Consider the following 22,896-nt stretch of genomic DNA (forward strand, 5'->3'; position numbering starts at 1 on the left):
AGAGTGCACATGAACTCCAAAGAAGAAACTATAATCCAAGTTCTGCTAATGTAAACATCCAAACAAAAATAAAGTTATTTTGGAAAGTTCATGGCTTTGGATATGTTTTCCAGAAAGCCAGCGTAGCAAAGCAGATGAGCAGTGTGCTATGTTCCCCAAATTGAGATTATGGTTAAATTGCTCAAGCTGCACAGCCTTCCTTCATTCCAAAAGCTGCTCAAGACACTTCCACCATGGCTGAATTTGTGGACATAAGCACACAAAAACTACAAATTACTGTTTTTTTGTGCCCCCTAGCCCCTGTATCTGCGCAATAAATTGGAATAATTCCACAGCTTCACTTGGACGTCATGTCAAGGCAGGTAAGAGAAATGAGTAACAACACAGCTGTATCATACTCCACCAGGACACTGTTGTGCTAACAGGAACCACTGATCTGCAAATAGATCTCTCCTTTACTCAAAAGGCTACCAAATGCTATTATCTTATTCCATGGGGAATGATCATACAGGAACCAACATCTAATTTCTTATCAGCACTCTAACTTGTCATGCTCTACCACTTTGCATTAGAAATAAGCTCTTCAAAGGCCCTCATTTGGTATGGAACTTACAGGAACTGTGCCAAATCCCAGAGAAATAGTGTACTATCAATAGAAAACCATAATATGCAGCAGATATGGCCAGGGACACAGCAGAGGGAGATGGAAGCAGGGAAGATGCACTACCAATTAAAAAAAAAAAAAAAAAATTTTGCCCAGAAACTTCATTTACCTGCATATACCACCTCTGATAAGAGAGAGAATACAAACCATTAACTAAGGACTTGCAAATCATCTACTATTAAAAAATGGGAGCATCTTCTAAAGAAGAATAGTCTATACATTAAAAAGTTTGTACCAAGGAAACCTTACACTACTTAATACTCAGAAGAAAAGAAAAACCCAGAACAATCAGGCATTTGTGTTCTGTTTCATAGGAACATAACAGAAATCTACTTCCCTGCTTGAATAAATATTTTGAGCAGAGTAGAGAAATGCTTCTTCACTTAGATATAAAAAGTCCTCCTAATGAACAAAAGACAAAATGAAGTATTCCTCTAAGTCCTTCCTTCATTTTGTTACTCACACATTGTAAGGTTTCTATAGTCTTCTTATAGCATCCTGCTCAAGTTTTTTTGTTGTTTCTTTCAAGCCCACTCAATCTCTGAACTTTCCTATCTCACGCTTGTCTCTTTTGTTCTTATTTCACTTAGGCTTGTGCTTCTCCTGTCCTGAAGAGGAAAGTTTCCTAACTAAAAAGCACATGCAGAAAACCAAGAAACAAGCAAATGTTTGTTTTAATAGTTACTCAAAAGTGTTTTAAACCAACAGCTTAATTTAAAATAGCTTAATTTTATTAACCTTTGGATACATGGTCTAGTTTCAGTATTAAAAAAATTGCTGAAGTTGATAACTTCTCTTCCTGAAAGTCAAAAAAATGTAGTTATTTGTTCAAAATAAATGACCACCTTAAAACAGCAGTCCTTTGTTGAAGTCTGCACAGTTACCTGTATGTATAAAATCACTTTCCATTGTGTATTGTAAAGGATAATTAGATGCCAAAGAGAATTTTGAGGTCAGCCAGAGTGAGCTTAGTGAAGGCCTCCCCTTTGCCTGACAGCACCTGCTGGGCAAGAACTTTCTTATTCCTCTGGAGTTGTAGGATCTTTTCTTCTACTGTTCCTTCACAGACAAACCTAAAACCAAAGCCACATCATCTCAACTGCTAGGAAAAAGCATCAGCATTATAGAAGCACTTCCCCAGTAAATTTCCAAAGACTTGTCTCAAAAATTAACAGCCTATTAGGTGACTGACAAAATACACCTGTGCCCAGAAAAGAGCTGTTCTCATATCCAGGTATTAAAACATTTCAAATTAAAGTCTGATGTACTTAAGGCCTCAGCTCTGGTCATCTGAAGCACTAGTAATTCTGTGACTAAATCCTGTAATGATTGTTTGATAACTGATGGCACCTATTCCACTAAAAGCATCATACGCAGAATAGTATTTTAGATTCCAGTTTCTTTGAATTTGTCAAGCATTTACAATAACTAAGCTAGCCTTTTAGTAGTTACAATTACAGATGCTTTTTCTAAAAGCCAACTTTGCCACTTAATAGAAGTGCTCTATATGTTAGTGATATTAGAAAGGTCCAGGTTTAGGGAGCATGGTGAAAAATCTCCACTCAATAAGAGAAGAGAAATGGTTTGGTGCCTGAATTGTTCTTGGGAATGAACAGGACATTCCCACTAAATCACAGGTTGAAAAACAACAAACCACTGCTAGCTATCAGGACAACAACATGCAGGCAAATGCCACATAGAAACATTTTCACGTGGTCTCTATCTCAGTGCCCAAACCCCAATCCCACTGTCAGACCTTGTGCCTAGCTTCAGGTAAAGAAACAAGCCTCAAACTGAGGCCTTGTCTCACCAACTAAAGCCAGACAGTACATGAGCAGCAACAGCCTCATTTACTGCTAAGCAAAATCCTGACCTGTGTATCACAACATCCTTCCGCTGCCCCACTCGGTAAATGCGGTCACAGGCCTGGTCCTCAAGAGCAGGATTCCTGCAATGTAAAAACCATACAGCTTAAGGGCTTATGTTCAGGAATAACTGAAATACCGAAACTTCTGAGCTTGCCTCATTTGCCTGCCTCCAGAGCATCCTGTTTTCTTCCTCTGTAGAACTAAAACTGCTCCTAGGTTACGTTAGGTTTACTAGCTTGATTGCCAATATTCACCCTGACTGTATTTCCCTTTGCCCTTGGTAGAAGTATGCTACAACTCCACACAAAGTCAGCTGTATGAATTAGACCACTGTTCCATGTAGCCCCCTATTTCTGGCCAATAGTTACTACTCAGAGAAAGTTGAGGAGCTGGTGAGGAAAGAGGAGTGTGAAGCAGGAAGGCAAACTCCATTGAAAGAGGCCTTCACTCAAGAATATTTACATAAGACATGGCTCTGACACACAGTTACAGGGAATACTTGTTGGCATAACTTCCATATTGTAGAAACATCTCCTTAATGCTGCTACTCAGCAGCTGGTTTTGTACTGAAGCACATTAATTTGCTCTGTACTGTAAGTTCCCATGAGCAACAATTTAGTTAAAAACTGTGATTCTGACTTTGCTGAGAGACAATATAAATATTAGGAGCTCATATGCACTATTTTCATAGCCCTGTAAGACCACAAGGTACACTAGCTATACCTGATTACTGACTATGCCCCACACAATCAATTTGTTTCAGGACAAATTCCCTGTAGCCTTTAATGTACCATTTTCATTACTGTAAGAAATTAAACTAGGGACTACCAAGTCCCCAGTATCCTTTTGTGATACAGACTGCACACATGTTTCTTTGGATTGCTGTTATCCTCCTCTATTTTTTTACCCCTACAGAACTGTATTTCATGGCAGTGAGCACTGGATTGACAAATCAGAGTGTCTTGGAAGAAGACTGGAGTAAAAACACTTTTCCACAACTGACCACTAGCCCTTACTCAGCTAAACGCTTCCCTCCTAACCCAGTTGTATCAGACGTCACAATACACATGATGAGAAAGCAAGGAACACGCCCTACATATATCCTCTGAGATAGAACTTTTCTTTCTCTTTACCAGTGCATGTCGAGGAGAAAGAGGTGGTTTCCTCCAGTCAAGTTCAGGCCAACACCGCCAGCCAGCAACGAGACCAACATTACCTTCAAAGGCCAAAAGAGAGTTAAGGAGCCTGTTTCCAGAAAATTAATGCTTCATATACTCCACATATTAATTTGAACCAAATTATCTGTTTATCATATTTATATTAGATGCATGTATTTATTATGTATTTGGGAGCTTGCCAGATGTTACTTGATGAGGCACAGAAGCATGGACATGGAATTTATGGCTCAGAGAGGCCAGCCTACTATTCCATGTATATTACCGTGATACATTTTTACAGACTAGAGAAAGGACTGAAAAGTTCAGACACTCTCTGTGTCCCACTCAAATGACCAGCCTTTCTGATGACAGCCTGTTCCCAACAATGGGACCAATAAGCACCAATTCTGAATTAACAATAATGATTACTTAAACACAGGCAACTGGACTGAAATGGCCTGCTACTCTTTTCACTTTGTTTCCACATAACCTGGTATCTAGAAAAAGATGAGTAGCTGGGGAGGAACAGCGATATAGCAGATGGTCAGTTTAGAGAAGATTTCTTGTACAGCAGGAAAAGAACTCAATTAAGGGCAGAGACACTTGCTACATATATTTATTACTCAATTTCATGGTATGGTACTGTAAAACCCTGATATTGTTTAAGGGGTCAGCTATTCATATAGCTGGCAGAAATCTTCCTTTGTTTAAGTTCAAAGCTAGAAGAAGAAATATCTGTTTTGTGGACAGCAGCTTGTTCAAGAAATCCAGCAAAGAAAACAAGCTAACGCACCACATTCTCCCCTTCTAGTCACAGATCCATCCTCAGAGGAGACAGCCTGACCTGCCTCAAGCACAGGAATGTCAGCATCCAGATTGAAGTGTAATCATTATGAATAATTAATTTGGATTCACACGTCTTTAGTTACCTAGCGAGCTTCCTTCCCTTGGCCAAAATTTCAGACTAGAAGCTATTTTCAAGAAGAGCCAACACACTGTAGTTCATCAGTATTTAAACACACACACCCCACCTGCCCCCAAACACTAACAACTCAAGAGTGAAAGAAGTCACATGAGATCACCTTATTTTGGATGTGTGCAAAACTATGACTTCTTTCGGCCCAATGCTAGTCTTCCTATCTTTATACAGGGGTGAGGTATGCTCTTGTTAATTTTAGCCTCATTCACAGATTCAACTGTCATCTGCTCTTCTCAAAAAGATTAGTCTGGTAAAAAGTATCTGATGCTTTGGAAAATGGCAATAAATTCTTACAGGCTCCTTGGCAAGCAAGTGATCTACCAAAAGAAACATCTTCCAGTGCAGAAGCATGGGCTGGAAACAACCATCCTGCTCTGAGTAGAGCTAACTGGCCCCATATCTTCCACACTACTCTCTGTGGCAAAACCATCTTTGAACACGCTGATGATTTGGACCACCTCTGAACTAGCTTTGGAGTCCGATGATCTCAGTGCAGAAGGTTAACATCAAAAGGAGCTTTTTAGCAGCTGCTACTGCCCATTATAAGATGTACATTTGTTTTTACAGCTACCTCTTTCCCTGCTGATCTTGGCACCTAGAGGTCCAAATGAAAGTGATGCCAGTAAATGGAAACATGAAGTCAGCTATCACAGCTGCTCACAGCAGCACTAGTAACTGTTTCCCTGCCCTCATTGCATACCTGAGGCCCTTTGGGATTGTTATTGAACTCTTCTACCACATCCATTCTCTGCTTAGGATTGACAGAGCCATCCACTGTCGCATACTTCAGCCCTAATCGCTGGAGGTGCACAGCCACAACTTTCAACATACTCGTCCACTGAGAAACAACAACACTGGAGAGAGAGAAAAGGGAATTTAGAACAAGTTCTGTGTGTACTGTAACAGTTTGGTTATTGCAGCGTCTCACCCAAGAGGAGACAATGATTCAGGCACTCTTCCCCACTGCAAACTGGAGCCAAGCCCCCTCCCAATTCAGAAATAGATTCACCTGTAGGTGTAGTGGTAGAACGTGCTGTGGAAGGCTAACACCCAATAAATTTCAGACAAATTAAGTCTATAACTTTCACCTCTATTTTGGGATTTTACATTGACACCTACCAATCACAATTCTGAGCTTTTTCTGCAAATTGAATCAACAGCAACACCAAACTTGGATTCCCCTGGGCCTCTCACTCCCCACACTTTTTGGGTTAAACAGTTTGGAAGGTAATAATTTGTTTGATAGCTTTTTGCTAGGGAACAAAAGTAATGTTGGTGTTCCCATTCTTATGGTGGGAATGCTTTTTGGAAAAGACTTTGGAAAAAAGCTTTCTACATATGGTGCAACTCTGGAGTTGCCCAAGAACAGGGCTTACCCTTCCAACCCACCCCCAACATAACAACACAGGTGTAACTACTTTGCAGCCACACACCCCTAAGTGCATTCTACATTGTTTAACAAAAACAAGCAGAAAACCCTGTAAAAGTGCAGTCTGGTGCAAAGACAGACAGAACTTGCAGTCAGAGCTGCAGGACTTCAGCAACACTTAAGTCCTCTGATCAATGCATTCTTTTATCTCAAACAGGTTCATTTTTAACCACTACTTTATTCCCCCACTTTTTTTGGGTGGTGGGGTCGGTTGCAGAGCTGAGGGCAAATATTTCTCAACACAACCAAATTATTCCCAATTCTGTTTTTTGGAGAAAAGAAGAGTCCTCCTGGGCCTCAAGGCCTGAGATTCTTCACACATTTCCTTAGGTTTACACTTATATACATCTTAAGCTATGCTCTTTTATCTTAGAATTTTTTTTTCCTCAAAATCCACTTTCAACTGCTGCAGTACTGCTACCATTTTACCATACCAGGAGGTTTGTATTCAATTATTTTAAACTATTTCTGCTGCTGTCAAGAAACATACTTCTCTCAATCACTATGACTAAAGAAAAGGACATGCTTACTAACCTCTTCTGAGACTCCGAGTGACTCTGAATAGTTTTCAGTTCAGCCAAGAGATGAGCTATCTGCAGAAAAAAAAAAAAAAAAGTTAGTCTGCTTACTGTCATAACTCAGCTCATGCTTGGCTAATCTTCATTAAAATAGGAAGTGATCAAAATAACTCTTCAACTGGAATTGCTTCCATACTCAGACTTTCAAGATATTTTAATAGTCATTAGTAAGAACACTCCCACCATGGAAAACAGGGTTAAGAAATCAAATCATACAAGCATGTTTTATAGATTTCAACCTTTCTGTGAGAAGCCAAGTTATTGCCACCTCTCCTCTTGCTGCTTGCTGCCATCCCATTTTTTCTAGCTCTTCACAAGCACCATGCTCTCACATGCCTGCTTTTCTAAACTTCTGTGAATCCAGTGCTCAAGATTTTCACTGATAGCTTACCAGCACAGTCAGATTCTCACAGCTTTATTAGAAGTAGCCATCAACACCTGAGAAGTTGGAGCCTTCCCAGAAGGCATTCAGCAGACTATCAATCTACTCACCTAATTTCATCTAAATTGCCAACTTAGCCTGATCTGCAATTACTGAGGTGTGACAATTCATTAACAATTTAAAAGGCAAAGTGCTGAATTCCAAGCTTCTCAAGGAAGGTAAGAAAGCCACAACCAGAATACCTTGGTGCTCTCCCTGGTGATTTCAAAGATATCTGTTTTAAAAGCTGTGCCATTGAGGTAGACTGCTGACTTGGAATCAGGAGTCTGGAACTCAGACAGGGTCAAAGCACTAAGTTGTTCCTCAATGGAGAGGGAAAGACCTTCACTGTTCAAGTTAACTTGGTCCAGAGCCTGTGGGAAAGCAAGCAATATAATAAGGGATCACAGTCAAGCCTGAGATCAAATTCAGTTAATGATCCACAGTCTGCACAATGTCTGCTGAGGACAGTGGGTTTGAAGGAAACTATGCAATATGAAGACAGAAAGATTAAGAAACACTACTGGGTCAGATGAACAGTCCCTTTGGGCCCTTATTCTGCCCCAAGAAGGGGCAGCGTAGAGAAAGCATGTGAGCTCAACCATTTTCTGTCATCCAGTCTCCTCAGATTGTCCCTCCCATAGCATTTAACAGTTGCAGGATTAAAGAGGTTAGAAGATAAATCCCTGCCTGTTCCCTTAGTATCTGGACTTAGTCTACAGCTGCGTTATATGACAGAGCAAAGGGCTTCTGAAAGCTTAGTCTGCTTCATGCAAGGCAACTTCAGTCAAAGCACTTACAGAGCTCTCCAAAGCACAAGCCTTTAAAACAGGCTACACTTGTGGACTTGTGCAATTTTCAATACTAGGTTAAGATCAAGACTTCTTCTTTGCCATTAAAACTCTGTTTCTTTTTTTTTTTTTTCCCCTGAATAAAGGTATTTCCAGAAACACAGCTGCCCACATAGGTCATGCTGGGAAATTCTTCAGTAGGAGGTACGTCCATCTAAAACCTCTTGGGCTGTAAAACTCACAGTCCTAGAAATGGCTCAGTTCACACATCCCTAGCTAAGAGATGTGAGGGTGTTACAAAGTCTGTTAACTTACACAAACACTTAAAAAAAATCCCCACAAAACCACCACAATACAATGCAATTACCACTTTCAGTAAGGAGAGATGGCAGCAGCACTGACGGAGCCTCAACAGCATAGACAAGACGTGGACAGTACTTGAGACCTGGGAGGCACTTTGGGGGCCTGCTAGAAATTCCTTTTGACTGATCCCAAACTCTTGTGCAACTGCCAAGGAAGGAAGACAAAACATCAAGAGCTCTTGGAGGCATTTCCAAGTACTGCCCAGCCACCTCCAGCAAGAGTTTCATCAATAAAAGAACCAACAGGCAAGCAAGTACCTGATTTAACATAGGAACCCATCAAACCCCAAAACAAAAAAACCCAACAATACCACCAATCAGAGTACCACATACCTTATACTAATACTGACATCTCTTCTCTGAGACATTAGGCCTTTATTTCAGAAGGGAATTCTAGATCCAGGGAGGTTAAGATTTGCCCAGAGCCACAACAGTGAGAAAAGACTTTTGGAATACTATGGTAGGATTCTTTGTAACATCAGGGGAGCATTTTTTCAAAGAATTTCTAAGTCCTGACCCCATGTGACCAGGTCTGTTCCCCCTCCTTAAATGTGCACTTAAAGAGTCACTTCTGCAAGTGTTTTCAGGGGAGGGAGTGCTTAAACCTTTCTCAAACGGGTTACCACCAGCATACTCTCTGCCTTCATTTTTCTGCTCTTGTCTCTTTAGGTAGGATTGTAGTGTTGACCTGAAAAAACAAGACGGAGACTGTGGGATTTACAGCAGGAAAAAAGGCAAGGGGGACCTGAGCTTAACAGGCAAGCTACTGATGCATTAAGATAAGGAAGGTTTCACTAATCATTCAGTCACAAAGCAATCACAAAAAAACCCACTTTTGTTTAACTTGAATATGATCAAAACCAAGATCCATTTTGGAAAACACAAGAGGAAGCAAATCTGCTTATTGGAATACCTTAATAGGAGCCAGGGCCCAATGGATAACATTGTTCATAATAAAAGGACATATTTAAATGTGTATTTAAAAGGAAGGCAGACTCTTTACAGCAACGCTGTTGAAAGAGATGCTAGCAGAACACAAACTGACACTGGCTTGCATTACAGCCATCTGGAGAGGCCAGCATAATTTCCTATTGTAGAAATATCACAGGGCAAAGAAGATAAATTCTCTCCTTTACCGGTGCTGGTACATCATCATTTAAGAACTACTGTTGCAATTCCAAGTCTTTGGAGTCTTGAAACCCATGGGATTAAGTGTAAGGCAAGAATACAAAGCTCATGCAAGGCATGAACATATGGGAGAAAATAAATGATTCCATTTCAACTATTACCAGAACAAGCAATGTATTTTCAAACATGCCTGACAGATAGGCAGACAGGGAAAAAACATTAACAGGAATTTTTCCAAAAGCTTGTCTTATCTAAAGTGGGTTGCTCTTTCAGATTTTTCATACCAACAAGATACAAAACCACAAAATACCCTATCTCTACCCACATTCATACCTGGATCTTGCAAAGAGCACATTGTACACAGACTGCTCCTCCGCTGAAAGTTTTAACTGATGCAACTGTGTGCTACGCTGGGGCAGAGATACCTGAAGTAAAAATACACAGGGTCAGATGTATATAGTGCAAAAATATTATACAGCATCACAAACACCAGCATTTGAAGATTTAACACCACATTCTAAGTCTCAGAAGATAGCTGTTTCTTCTTTAAAGTTATTTGTATTAATGCAACTATGACACAACATAGATACTCACAGAACTCCAAGTAACCTGGTTAATGCTCAAGATAAAAATCTTTATTCCAAATCATCCAATAACAAGAGGCATGAGCAACTAAGTACAGACTGCTGCATAACTACCATGGAGGGATTCATTTATTGCATTGTAAAAGTAGCTTCTCAGTTCCCCATTCAGAATCAGACAGTACACCAAAACTACACCTTTTAAAGGCTTATGGACACACCAATGACCTAATACTCAGTTTAACAGACTACTTGTAAAGAGTAGTGCAGAAAGCCAATGCTCCAGCACGCACCAGATCCATTTGACATGCAGCAGCTTTGATTCTCAGAGATGTAGGCTAGCTCAGAGACCTAGGCTAACTTTCCACCAGCTGGACATCTACTTGCAATTACTTGATGTATTATTGTCTGTGTGTGATTTATAACTAAAAGGTTTAATTATTCTGTATATTTCTGCTTTCTGGATAAGCAATCAAAGCATCCCACAGGCATTCGCTCCTCTTGCTCAAGAGACCGCAGTAGACAGGAGAACCCACACATTAACAAATTTATACATGTAAATAACTAACTGGCTGCTGCAAGGAAAACAACGGAATGATTGTCTAGTTGTGGAGGGTGAAGTTCTTACCAAGGGCTTGCCAGCTGAATCCAGCTGGTCCTTAGTTCTCCGTAATAAGAGGCTCCTGGTTAAGAGGCTTAGCCTCTCTCCTCCCTTCTTTGTGTTGTTATCTACTTGGTACTTCCACACTTTGTATTCATCAAAAGGAGAGCAACGTAGAAACCTATGACAGGAAGGAAGGAGACTTCATACCAAGGGAAGAAGAGTTCTTCAGTTACTCTCAAGTGACCAGAACCAAATTCCTTGCTATCCAGAGCAAACCATTTCCAAATGCCATAACTGCTCGGAGCGCTAAAACAGTTCTAGGTAATTGCGTTGATAACTTGTTTGTGCAAAAGTCTTACCATCACTAATACCATCAAAGCATCCTTCTGATTCTGTATCCATCACTTCCTCTTAGCTCACTATGTCTCAAGCATCACCAGCAAATGAAGGACATCAAGATGCAGAGGCACTTGCCGGAAAGTGTATTCATTTGTTATTTCAAAATCCCATACCTCTTACTTGAGAATTAATTTCAAATATCCAAAATTAATTTCAAATGCAAGTTCCCTCTGGTTCTCCAACACCCTTCATAATCCTTCCCCCCTCAGCAACGAGGAGCATGGAGTTTAACCTGTTTATCATTTGTTTAGAGAAGCCGAAGTTTTCACCATTTCCTTCAATGCCATTGTAGCACAACGCTCTTTAATAAGGTCCTCCCAGGTTGCCCTGGTAGGAACAGGGATTATTGCACAAAACTTCTGTCCATTAAAATTAGTTTTGTGGATATTCATCTTGGAGACATAGGAGATCTGAAGTAATTTCCCCTTTATCTTCTATGGAAGCAGAATAGCTACATGCAACAGTAGACACACGGCCAGCCTTGTGCAATGCCTCACCCACAGCCTTTGCAATCCAGTGCCTGAAGTGTTAATATAATTAGTCTCGCTACCCTACATATCTTAGAAACCTCTCAAACTGAGAAACAACTTCAGCACTTCATCAGCAAAGAATTACTGGAATTGGAGCCCTGTCCATGTGTTCATGTGCAGCCAGCTCACCTCAGGAGAGAGTACATGTCCAGTAAGTTGTTCTGTATTGGCGTGCCGGTGACAGCCCATCTGGCACTGGCTCTCACTTTGCACACAGCTATAGAGGTTTGAACCTTTGGGTTTTTAATATTGTGAGCTTCATCCAATATAACTCGAGCCCAAGCTACCCTGAGCAGAGGGGAACAGGGAGATGATCCACTCTGAAAGAAGACACAGACCATTTATAACCCAGAGCAATAACCTTGCTAGGCTCTCTAAAGAGCCACAAGCAAACATATTTTTCCAGCTACAAGCCTTTTCCTGATGTTAATCAGCAGCAATCTGAGCTCTTACTGTCATGTAAGAGACCCTCTCAAAAAATCCTCTCTTCAAAGCTTCCATGAAAGTTTATAAGCCGAAGAATACAACATTTGCCTGTTCTTAATAACAATTTCTAATCTTTTGCTGTTTTTCCTGCTTTTAAAATTTTATTGCCTCTTTCTTCCCAAGAGGCATTTCATATTAGTAAAATTTTGCTAGGCTGGGACCAAGGACCACATACCATTATTCTGATCTCTCTACAGTTTTATAGATGCCACCTTGAAGTTTCAGGAAACTCAAAGGCCTGTCTGCTTTAAGAGCTACATCTAGATCTGTACCCTGAGGTAGAAGACAACAATATCCACCAGCACGGGACTTCCTCTATATTGTGTAGCCTAGTTCAGTTAGCATTCAGCAATCACTATTATTTTCATAGCCTAGCAAATACACTGCTGTTTCTTCAAGAGTGCAGCATGTAGACTGCCTCAGTCTCAGCTCAGATTGACCCAGAGCCTGAGCACGACAGGTTTCTGGTAGTTTAAAGTGACATTAGTCCTTCAGGCAGCAAACACCACCAAACAGGAGAATCTAGCGTTCCTTCACAGTCTCACCTCAAAAGGAAGAGTATAAGATTCATCACTGTGCTCTTAAAATTACATTTAAAGACATTTCAGCTGTATTCAATGTAGCATATTTTATATTACTATATATTATAATATAGAATATTCTATATTAGAACAGATTTACTGTGAATATTTTTCCCCATTGTCTTTCTGCACTTCACAGCACCTTCTCTCATCATTTTATTTTTATTGTGCAAACTCAACAGGTGACTTACAGGGAGAAAAAAAACCAAAAAACATTCAACCTGCTGCTCTGCTGCTCACTGTAGCATACATAAGGTGCTACTTGAAACAATAATGGCTTGCAACACCTCAGAACAAAATGTTAAGGCAATCCTCTGTCAACAATATGGCTTCTCACCCCCACATCATGGTCCTGAGCAGGCACTTCCCCTTCCTCTTTGCTTGTGGGAACCTCCTTGGAGAGAAGGCTGTAGGTTGTGACAACAACATCATATTCAGAGAGCCTGCATAAAGGGAAAGTAGTAATCAGGAACAAGAATAAATGAGGAATTAATTTTGCAAGACAAACAAAAAGCATGCTGAAGGTTTAAGAACAACACAGTTAGTTTTACAAGAGCCGAAATGCAGTTTTACAGATGCCGTAGTTTAACCCCATCCAGCAACTAAGCACCACGCAGCTGCTTGATCACTTCCCCCCCACCCAGTGCGATGGGCATAAGAATCAGGGGAAAAAAAGTAAAACTCACGGGTTGAGATACAAACAGTTTAATAGAACAGAAAGGAAGAAAATAATAATGATAACAATAATAAAATTACAATAATAATAATAAAAATAATTGGAATATACAAAACAAGTGATGGACAATGCAATTGCTCACCACTTGCCGACCGATGCACAGTTAGTTCCCAAGCAGTGATCCCCCCACTCAGGCCAACTCCCCCCAGTTTATATATTCGACATGATGTCACATGGTATGGAATATCCCCTTTGGCCAGTTTGGGTCAGCTGCCCTGGCTGTGTCCCCTCCCAACTTCTTGTGCCCCTCCAGCCTTCTTGCTGGCTGGGTATGAGAAGCTGAAAAATCCTTGACTTAGTCTAAACATTACTTGGCAAAACCTGAAAACATCAGTGTGTTATCAACATTCTTCTCTCATACTGAACCCAAAACATAGCACTGTACCAGCTACTAGGAAGACAATTAACTCTATCCCAGCCAAAACCAGGACAACAGAGAACTGAGCTTCATAGCAGTCAAACAGAAAGGACACATCGTACCCATTTTATGGATACTGGAAGTAAACACAGCAAGCTCAAGACGACCGTAAAAGCCAGTGGTACAGAACACACACCACGTGAATGAACCCTACTTCAAATCTGCCATCTAGAAATACTGTTCAGCATGGCCTAAAGTGGTGTAGAAAACAGTGATCTACACATACAGCTGATAAAAAAAAAATACAGCCACAAAGCAGAAGCATGGAAGAAACTGCCAATGACAAGTTTCTGCAAGCAAGAGATGTTTTAGAGAATATACAACTTTTTTGTCTTATCAGGAACAGCAATAGTCTGCGCCAGAACCACTTAGCATGGGTACAGGCCATAAAGGTTTTGCTATATACACCTTGACAGCAGACATCAGCCTGACCTGCTGGATCCTCCAGATTTCCATACTTCAGGTTCTTCCATTACTCTACAGCCACTGAATTTCAACTCTGATATACACAATCTCTTGCTGAGTAGTATTTTACTTTTCTTGGTCATATTTATGGTTTAGCACTTACACCTCTGCATGTTTATCTCGGTTTGGCCCATGGTACAAATAGACCCTCAGTTTGCCACAGCCCACACGTCTGTCAATCTCTTTCTTCCAGTGATGGATCAGGGATGCAGGACAAATGATTAAAGTGCTGTGGGAAGGGATAACAGTGGAATCTGCAGGGAAATATTGCAGACAAGTTTCAATGTCTTCACATTAGACTACAACAAAGACAGAAGTTTTGGAAATTCACAACAATTAAGATGATTGGTCCACTTTTCCTATGAGCATAGTTTGTGAAGCAGACATCTCTACATTGCATTCTTGGGGACTGTTAGCTCTGGGTGGAAAAAAACTCTACTTAAACACTAATGCGTCACTTCTTGTCCACTCAGAGTTATGCTATACATCTGTGCAGTTCCTTTGGATAAGCTGGAAGGTTAGAATTCAGGAACTAACCCTGACCTCTTCTAAGAATATATTGCCAAATACACTCTTCTTTCCTGTTCTAGAAGTCTGAAATGTTACCATTTTGAACAACGCAGGAAAAACAAACACACAGTCAGTAAACTTGGCAAGACAGGACCATGCCACTTCCATGAGGATGGAGACAGTAACAGGTTGTGGACACAGAAACAATACTCCTTAAAAACTCTAACATCCCTTAACTCTATAGACAAGACAAAAGTAATCTTGGGGAAGAGGAAAAAAAAAAAAAAAAAAAAAAAAAAATCAGTCACAGTGAGGTGAGTAGCCATTAATTTAAGTCCTTATGCTATGAAAACTATGTATATATTTACATATGTTGAAAAAAATATGAATCTACTCAAAACAGCATATGCTGGCTTTAACTGGTTCAGGAAACTAATCAAAAAATAAATCCCAGAGCAATATAAAGTAATGACTCGGGAAATCCTACACATCCAATGGAAGAACAAATGACACTGATCAACAGAAGGGCCTTGCAAGGGAGTGCAGTAAATATTAAGCCCAGTATAATTTTTTCACAGAAGAGAAGTAAGCACAGATAGAGTCTGTTGTTTTACGAGCTGTTAACCTATAACACTTTAGGCATTTCAAATGGCACTGCATCAAAATGTATGTACTGTATGATGGAAACAATTCTGTACCGTTTTTGGATAGCCACATTTCTAACTTCTCCTTTCTTTTCTCTGTCTTCAGCTGCTTCTGGGCCAGAATGAGAGCAATCATCGTTAGAGTCTTCCCCAAGCCCATGTCATCCGCTGGAAAAAGACACACAGAAGTTGTGATGACATGCTGAAAAGAGCCCCACTAGCTCAGATTGACACTGAGGTAAATACTGCAACAGAAATTGCCCTGAGGAACCTGGGAAATAAAAATACAAATATGACCATTTCAGGGTATGATTTAGTAATGGGTTAATAGCTGTAATCGGTCAAAAGGCACAGAAAAAGAAGCCACTTCAACATGCCTACTAAATAACCAGTTATTGGCCTCCCAGTAAGTTATATGCCAAACTGTTGCTGCCATAAATCTGCCCCCAAAACCCACTTCCCTGTTCTGTTGCTTACCTAGAATTCCTCCACACGGCCTCTGACTCTCCCTCCAGAGTAGCCATGTGAGCGCCTGTTTTTGGTGCTGCAACAGCGGAACCTGAGAGGGCGAAACAGAGGATTTGAAGGAAACACCTTGTAAAATTCAGACACTTCTGCTTGCTGTACCAAATTATCCAGTCGAACTGTCCTACTACAATCTAACTATAAGGAGTTTGCCTACCTGTCCTTTTCCCACATGGACAATGATACCCAAGATAGGCAACTTCTGCAGACAGGAGGTCAGCAGTACCATAGATCAGTCTTGCTAATGCTTTATGCACAAACCAACCTAGCCCTCACAGAGCACGTAAAGACGGCTTGTTCAGGTGGAAAATCCACCCTAGCCTACCTTGCTCACAACAGGCATCACTGTCAAGGAGAGGGACTGAGAACACTTCCCTTTTCTCACCAAGTCTAAGACCACTACAGACTCTTAAAAGACAGGAAGAAGGACTACATACTATCATCATAAGACATCAAATAGCCTTCTCCAGCACTGAAAAGATCCCAAGAGGATCTGACAAGTGACACAACATATATACACCTACGCACCATCTTGCAGAGGCATGTGCCTTCCAATATTTTGTACAAAACCTCAACTATGGGTTCTGCACCACTTGATAGATAAAGAGCTGTTCTTTGGCAAATCAGAACAGACTACTCTGGAGTCCACTGGGTTGCATGAACTCTATCATCTACAACACTTTTTTAAAAGACTGTTTCTTATAGCTCACTGGGAGACCTAACTGGGAAAAAATAACAGTAAGAGTTTTCTCAGTCTGTTCCTCATTAGAGACCTGCCTCTGTTGCCAGTCATGTACAGATAAATGATTGTGGGTTGGTTGCTTTGTCTGAGGCACTACTGCTTCATTCAAGCACTAAATATTCTCAAGACACCACAGCAAGAGGGTAGAACATCAGCATTGGCAATCTGAAGCAACTCTCATGGATAGAAAGTAATCAGAGCATCTCCTTCTGACAGGATGAAAACTGCAAAGTACTTCAAAGTGCGAAAGGGCAGGATGCTCTAGGGTACCACCCAGACGTTACACTTCATTTATCAGCATGACATCCTCCATCCCTGCCAACTCACCTTCAATCCAGAGGGATCTTCAGCTGCTGTCTGCTCTGTCGGACAGGATTCTAGAGATTTGTGAAGATGATTAATAGCCTCGCTTGTGGCACTGTGTACAGCCCTGATTCGGTCTTCTGTCATTCTTCCTCCATATAGATTCTGCACACCAGAGTTCACTGGAAAGATACAGTATTATGCATGAAATGTGTTTACAAAGCTAACTTTCCCAAGCAGATCTTTCATCTCGGAGATTGATCTCAGTGGCTACAGATGCCTGGGGGGCAGTATGCAGCTCACAGTAACAAAAAAGGTCTATTAGTACTCACGTATATCCACAAGTTGCAGGATTATTTCAGAAATAGTTCTCACCAGTATTCTCTTTAACGAAAAAAGTCTTTTTGTACTTACTTCCAAAACTGTGGCCATAATATTCACTGGAACCCAAAGTAGCAGCAGCAGAGGGGTGACTGTGTGAGCCTGAAGAGGTTCTTGCTGTAGGATCCTGGAGTGGTAGCGGTGTTATCAACTTTGTACCACCTGGCCTGCCAAATGGGTTAGGCAAAAATTCCTCACAGCAGCTGCTGCTTGTTGCGCTATCCTCCCCTTAATAAGAAAGGAATCGCAGGCTGAAAAGGTTGCACAGCAGACCTCAGAGCCTTGCGTTACAGCCCAGAGAAGGCCCCTCGTTTTGCCCAATAGTCTGCTTGCAAAATATTATTAAGTGGTCATATGGATTTAACAGCAGGGTAGCAGGCTACCATATCACCTGAGCCACTGCAACTACTAACATGCATGCTCTTGGCCTGCTCTTATGTGACAGGCAATGCAGTTCAGCTCAAGCCTCAATGTGTGGTTTATACCAATGCAGTGAACTTCGCAACTGTGATCAGATAAGAGCAAGCACAAGGTCAGTTCTGCACACAGTTCCCAGAGTATCTATTCCTTTTAAAGACGTCTTTGTTGTCAATGTTTTGGTCACAAAAATTATCGAAACATCCAAGAATGAATGGGCCAAGAACTCCTGAGCTTTTCTCTCCATCCTGGAAAGGTCTGCCTTGCATAAAACCAGATATGATATAAGACATTGGGACTGCTTGTTGTGTGGTGGCCTGTGAATTACTGCTTCCTTGCTAGAGATCTTCAGTTTCCAGAGTTGTCAAACTGGACCTTTTCATCAACACAATTGATATTATGATCACAAAGTAACTCTCCTGTCGAGGTCACTGTACAGGTAACCCAGCAAAATGCCTCTCTTCCACAGGTGATTAATACTAGTTAATAGAATTAGGAAATCACTTTACAGGAATGGCACACTGAAAGGTGCTTATCTTGTATCTGGTAACTGAAACATTCAGACACAGCAAAAAAATTTAGCCCTACCTTTTTCAGTAGTATCTGCTGTCGAAATGTTAAGAGCACCCAGTGCAGCTTCCAAATCCTGCACTTGCTTTAATAACCGTTCCCCTTTATCTGGCAGCAGCTGAATGTTCACTGTAGCCAATGTACTCTGCAAAACAAAAAAGAATCCAAAACCTGAGCGTGCTTACCAAGCTCTCTGCCAACAGAGAACAATCAGGTCAGAAGTTTAAAAACACTAATCTTATACTATAGTAATTTGTACTTTGATACTGTTCTACAATCTCCAAAAGCATTTAAGTGCAATTCAGTGTGGTTAAATAGTCTTTTAGCAGAAAATAAACTAGCCATTAGTGTACTTTAGAAGAGATGGAAGGACGCAGGGCCTCCCCCTTTTTATGAAACAGGATGAACAGGCAGTCAAGTGACTTGGACAATCTTAACATCTCTCAAAGCACCTAATGTTCAACCTACTTGCACGTTTCTTTCTATACTAGCAGGAACAACAGTTCTGACTGTTTATTTTGAGGTTCTGTTCTGAGCTCTAAGCAAACAGGGGATCTTATAATAAAAAAAACTATGGAACATATTTATTAGTAATTATTAAAAAAAGCAAACAGACAGGTAGTTTATTTCATCTTTGTGTGAGCTTTCATGGCTAGATCACTCTTACTTCACAAGGCCATGAGAGACCACCAGAAACAGCCACATTATTTAAAAAGGTTAAGCTGGCTGTGCACTGTTCTACCTTAAGCAAATTACTTTCTGGGTAAAAGACAGACACAACCCCAGGAAGGTCAAAACTGCACCCCCAAACACAGAAGGCTGTATTACCTTAGGGCTAATTGTCTCATATGCAGCTTAAAACAGCTAGCTTGTGCTTAGGCTGAACTCCCTCCCTTGCCCCATCTTCCTAAACCATCCAAATAGTTTGAGATTCAGCTGTGAGGGGATACCATATTCTGACGCCTGTCACGAGTTAGGGAAGTCACCCTGAACACAGAACCAAAAAAAAAGGAATAGGTGCAATAAATTACCTTTTTCTGCTTCAGCTGGACTACAAGATGGTTGTGAAGAGCTTTAGGATCCTGGGTTCCTTCCACATGATGCAATGGTGCAGCTCCTGGCAAAGATGTGCCCTGCATACTCTTTCCTGATTTTCCTGAAGGAACCTCTCTTGACTGCAAACCCTCCACTGATTTCTCAGGTTTACTTTTACCTAATGAGGAATAAACAAATCCTTTTTCATCACTGTCACTGCTAGAGACTTCAGCAGCAGGCTGTCCCAGCCCTGGCCTGATTTGTGTCTTGGGCAGCACTGCCTCTGCTCCTCCCTTCAGGGCAGCATGCTGCAGTGCCAGTTGTGGTAATGCTGGGGAAATTGCATCTTCTTTAGACATCACTTTCATTTCTCCATTCTTCTGACCAATGTATTCTTTCTCTTTGGTTTCTTTATCCCCACAGCTTTTTAAGCTTTTCTCTCTGAGCTGCTCCTCCTCTGGAGGCTTGGTACTTGTACTTTGCTTTCCAAGACTTAGTGGAAAGAGCTTTGGTCTCCCGCCTCGCTCTTCCTCCACACACTTGGAAGACTTCTTGGATTCCCCATCACTGCCACCGTATTTCTCTTCAGCCCAAAGGATATTTTTCTCTTTCCAAGTGTCCAAAAGACCAAGTTTAGATTCAGACACTGTGCTCTCCTTAAGTTCTGGATCACTCCTACTTCCCGTGGACTGCTTCTTTTTAGTTTTCAGCCCTTCTAGAGGTTCCTTCTCTATGGAGGAATCTGAGGTTGATTTCTTCTCTTTATGTGACACCAGCACGCTCTCTTTCTCTGCTTTTACTCCTTTTGCTTTACTTTCCTCTCCATTTCCTTGCTTAATTTGTTTCCAGGATGATGGTTCACGATTCTTGTCTATCACTTTGAATGGATTTCTTTGGCCGCTGGGATTGAAGAGAGGTGCTGTGTTGGGCTGGGATCCTAAGGCTTTTGGCGCTTTGGTAGCTTTTGGGTCCTGCAATGTATACAAGTGAGTAAATACTAATGTACACATTATTAAAGCCTGTTAACAATACACACAACGTGATCATCTCAAGCAAGACTTCTTTCTTGGCAAACATCATCTTTCCTATCATTTTAACAGTATCAGGATAAACATTTTACAAGGAATTTTCTGCTTTCTTTGCCATTCCCATGTCTTTTGGGGATCAAGTCCCAACAGCACCATCCTCAAGAAAAGAGGACAGCCAGAGATCAAACCCAAGAAACATTTAAGACTGGAGAACAACGATTACTTCACACAATTTAGGAGTATGAGAAGTCTCATCTGGAGGAGAGCAGGCTGATACGCTTTTCAGCTAGAAAATACAAACTCTCCCACTATGTAGTCTCAGAGGTGATTACAGTATACAGAATGAAAAGTCATGCTGGAATAAGCTGATACTATAATACAAATGAAACATTCGTACCTGCCATGGGACACTTCCACACCATTTCTTCCCATTCAACTTACTATTAAGGCATCGGTAAAACAACCTACCAAAGAATAAAACAAGATTTGAACTGCAGGAGCCAGTAAAGGAACTCTAACCTTTCTATAGAAAAGTACTTTGCACTGAAACCATCACAGACAAGTTCTCTTGATCTGGACTTTATGTCCAGACTTCTGCATAAGCAAAAGGCCACGAACATTGGCAACAAAGCTTTTTACAAAAGCATTGTTCTCTGGGTAAAGATTCCTAAGGTTTTGAGTGGTTTGGTTTTTAATTTTTAGCAATAAAAAGAGGAACTGCTCAGGCAAAAATATTGTCTATGTTCAGAGCCTCAGAAGTGTCCCCTGATTTCAGGGTGTAAGGAAACAAGCTATTCTTTTAGTTACACTGCAAAGGCCACCTCATCTTTAAAGCACCTCAGGACCAGAAAAGCTTTGGATGTGATCTTTTTTTTAAACTGGTGATAGCATATGTCCATACGTTCTGTATGGTATGTCCAAATATTTTGATGGTCTTAATATGTTGTACCAGCTGTGGAAACTGGTTTGCTGCTAGATGACTGCAAAAGTGAGATTTGGTAAATAATTATTAGAAATCTTATACTAACACTAGGATTGAAACAATAGACAAAAGTATAGCCAAGCAATTAACTAGTAGAGGTAGTTACTCATAAGTTTTGCAGTTCTTTGCTCTTATGACTAGATGTTCCTGTACACTAGATGAGAACAATGTTGAAACTGACCACATGTGATTGAAACTGCGTTAAGCTTCAAGATCAAAGAACAAGGACAAGAACAAAGATTTCAAGGACAGCCAACAGAATCTCAAATGGGTCGGTGGTCGTAAAAGCAGCCCTTTGACTCAAATGAATTCTTCATTGCGCATGATCAGATGTAGGCAGTACTATGATAATCAGTTACAATAATTTCTATGTAAGTGTATACTAATCTGATTAATATGTAATCGTTACTCCATATAACCTGTTTGTGCTGAAGCTGTGGCATGCATGCTAGGTGGAATTATCCCTTGTGCATCCAGCACTGCAATAAAGAATGCCTGCTTTCTAAAGCTCCAAAATGAGTCTTAGAGAGTCTCTTTGACCGGCTTTTTGGTATCACTGGCAGCCAACCAGGACTGCTGCAACAACTTTATCAGAACTGGTGAATTCGATGCAACCATCCCGAGTCTTGGATGAATCCAAACACAGAACCATGTTCAATTCTGTTAGAAACAAACGTTATCTGATCACTTAGGTTTATATCATTGAATATAATTGCCAATCAAAATAGCAAACATTTTGAAACATGCTAAGTGAAGGCCTCAAGGCTGGATAAGCCTTTTCAATTCTAGAAGGAAATTGCAAGCCAGCTGCCATCAAACAATTCCAGATGTTCAAACCTGTACAACAAACCTTTTGTTTCCACTTTGAGGAACTTACTGGTATTCATCTCTGTGCTGCTGCTGAACCAGGACTTGCAGCTCCACCATGCATCCCTCATGGATCAAGCAGTGAGAAGCAGGAATACTGAAAAGAGGAAAGGAAAAGAGGAAGCATAAAGACAAGCTGCCCAGGGAACAGCAACGGCAAAACCAATTACCTGGGACAAAAAAACTCGGAGATCCGTCTTCTCGAGAACTATGTGACTAAGAAAAGGTTACGACTGCTGGCATAGCAGGGGGAGGCCCCCCGCCCTCCCAACCCCCCCCCCGCCCTACACCTACGACGCCGGCAGGACGAAGCCGCAGGCCGCTGAGCCCTGCGCTCCGCACACGTAGAAGCTCTTCCCCTTGTTGGGGCCATCGCGGACGCCGGTCTTCAGGAAGCAGAGGGACCCTGTAGGGCGGAGAAGAGGGGAAGGGGTCAGTCCGGGACAGGCACCCCCCGCCAGAGGCGGGACACCCCCTCCCCGCCGCCCCTCACCGTGCTCCGCGCACCGCACCGCCTCCATCGCCGGGCCGCAACCGCCGCGCCCACTCTTGAAATCAGCCAATCCTACCCAGCGCCTGCGGACCGTCCAATCAGAACGGGGCAAGGTGGAGCCAATCGCCGCTGCGCTGTGACTTCACTGTTCCCCGCCCCCCTTTCGCTCCCCCACCCCCAGCTCCGCGCAGGTTCCGCTGTTCGGGAGAAGGGCGGGAAAAG

At 41.5% G+C, this 22,896-nt stretch overlaps 1 protein-coding gene across 3 annotated transcripts; it reads right to left on the reverse strand.

Moving 5' to 3' along the window:
• Positions 1-1,336: 1,336 nt before the first annotated feature.
• On the reverse strand, positions 1,337-22,735 carry TTF2 (transcription termination factor 2). Of its 3 annotated transcripts, XM_069785726.1 has the most exons (23): positions 22,675-22,735; positions 22,476-22,587; positions 22,192-22,278; positions 20,730-20,796; positions 19,301-20,275; positions 18,288-18,414; positions 17,316-17,510; positions 16,926-17,083; positions 15,809-15,890; positions 15,386-15,499; positions 14,281-14,431; positions 12,896-13,001; positions 11,621-11,811; positions 10,587-10,740; positions 9,711-9,802; positions 8,855-8,937; positions 8,255-8,394; positions 7,300-7,470; positions 6,632-6,690; positions 5,369-5,522; positions 3,666-3,748; positions 2,538-2,612; positions 1,337-1,737 (listed from the first exon to the last, which is right to left on the reverse strand). In XM_069785726.1, the coding sequence occupies exons 1-23, from the start codon at positions 22,700-22,702 to the stop codon at positions 1,593-1,595; spliced, it is 3,549 nt and encodes a 1,182-aa protein (XP_069641827.1). In that variant the 5' UTR covers positions 22,703-22,735; the 3' UTR covers positions 1,337-1,592. The 3 variants fall into 3 exon arrangements, 2 of the variants coding, with proteins under 2 accessions (XP_069641827.1, XP_069641826.1); XM_069785725.1 differs by having other exon boundaries at positions 22,476-22,702; XR_011325119.1 differs by lacking the exons at positions 1,337-1,737; positions 2,538-2,612; positions 3,666-3,748; ... (1 more) ...; positions 6,632-6,690; positions 7,300-7,470 and having other exon boundaries at positions 8,285-8,394; positions 8,583-8,937.
• Positions 22,736-22,896: the final 161 nt, after the last annotated feature.

Source organism: Haliaeetus albicilla, chromosome 6 (genome assembly GCF_947461875.1).
Source record: "Haliaeetus albicilla chromosome 6, bHalAlb1.1, whole genome shotgun sequence".
NCBI lineage: Eukaryota > Metazoa > Chordata > Aves > Accipitriformes > Accipitridae > Haliaeetus > Haliaeetus albicilla.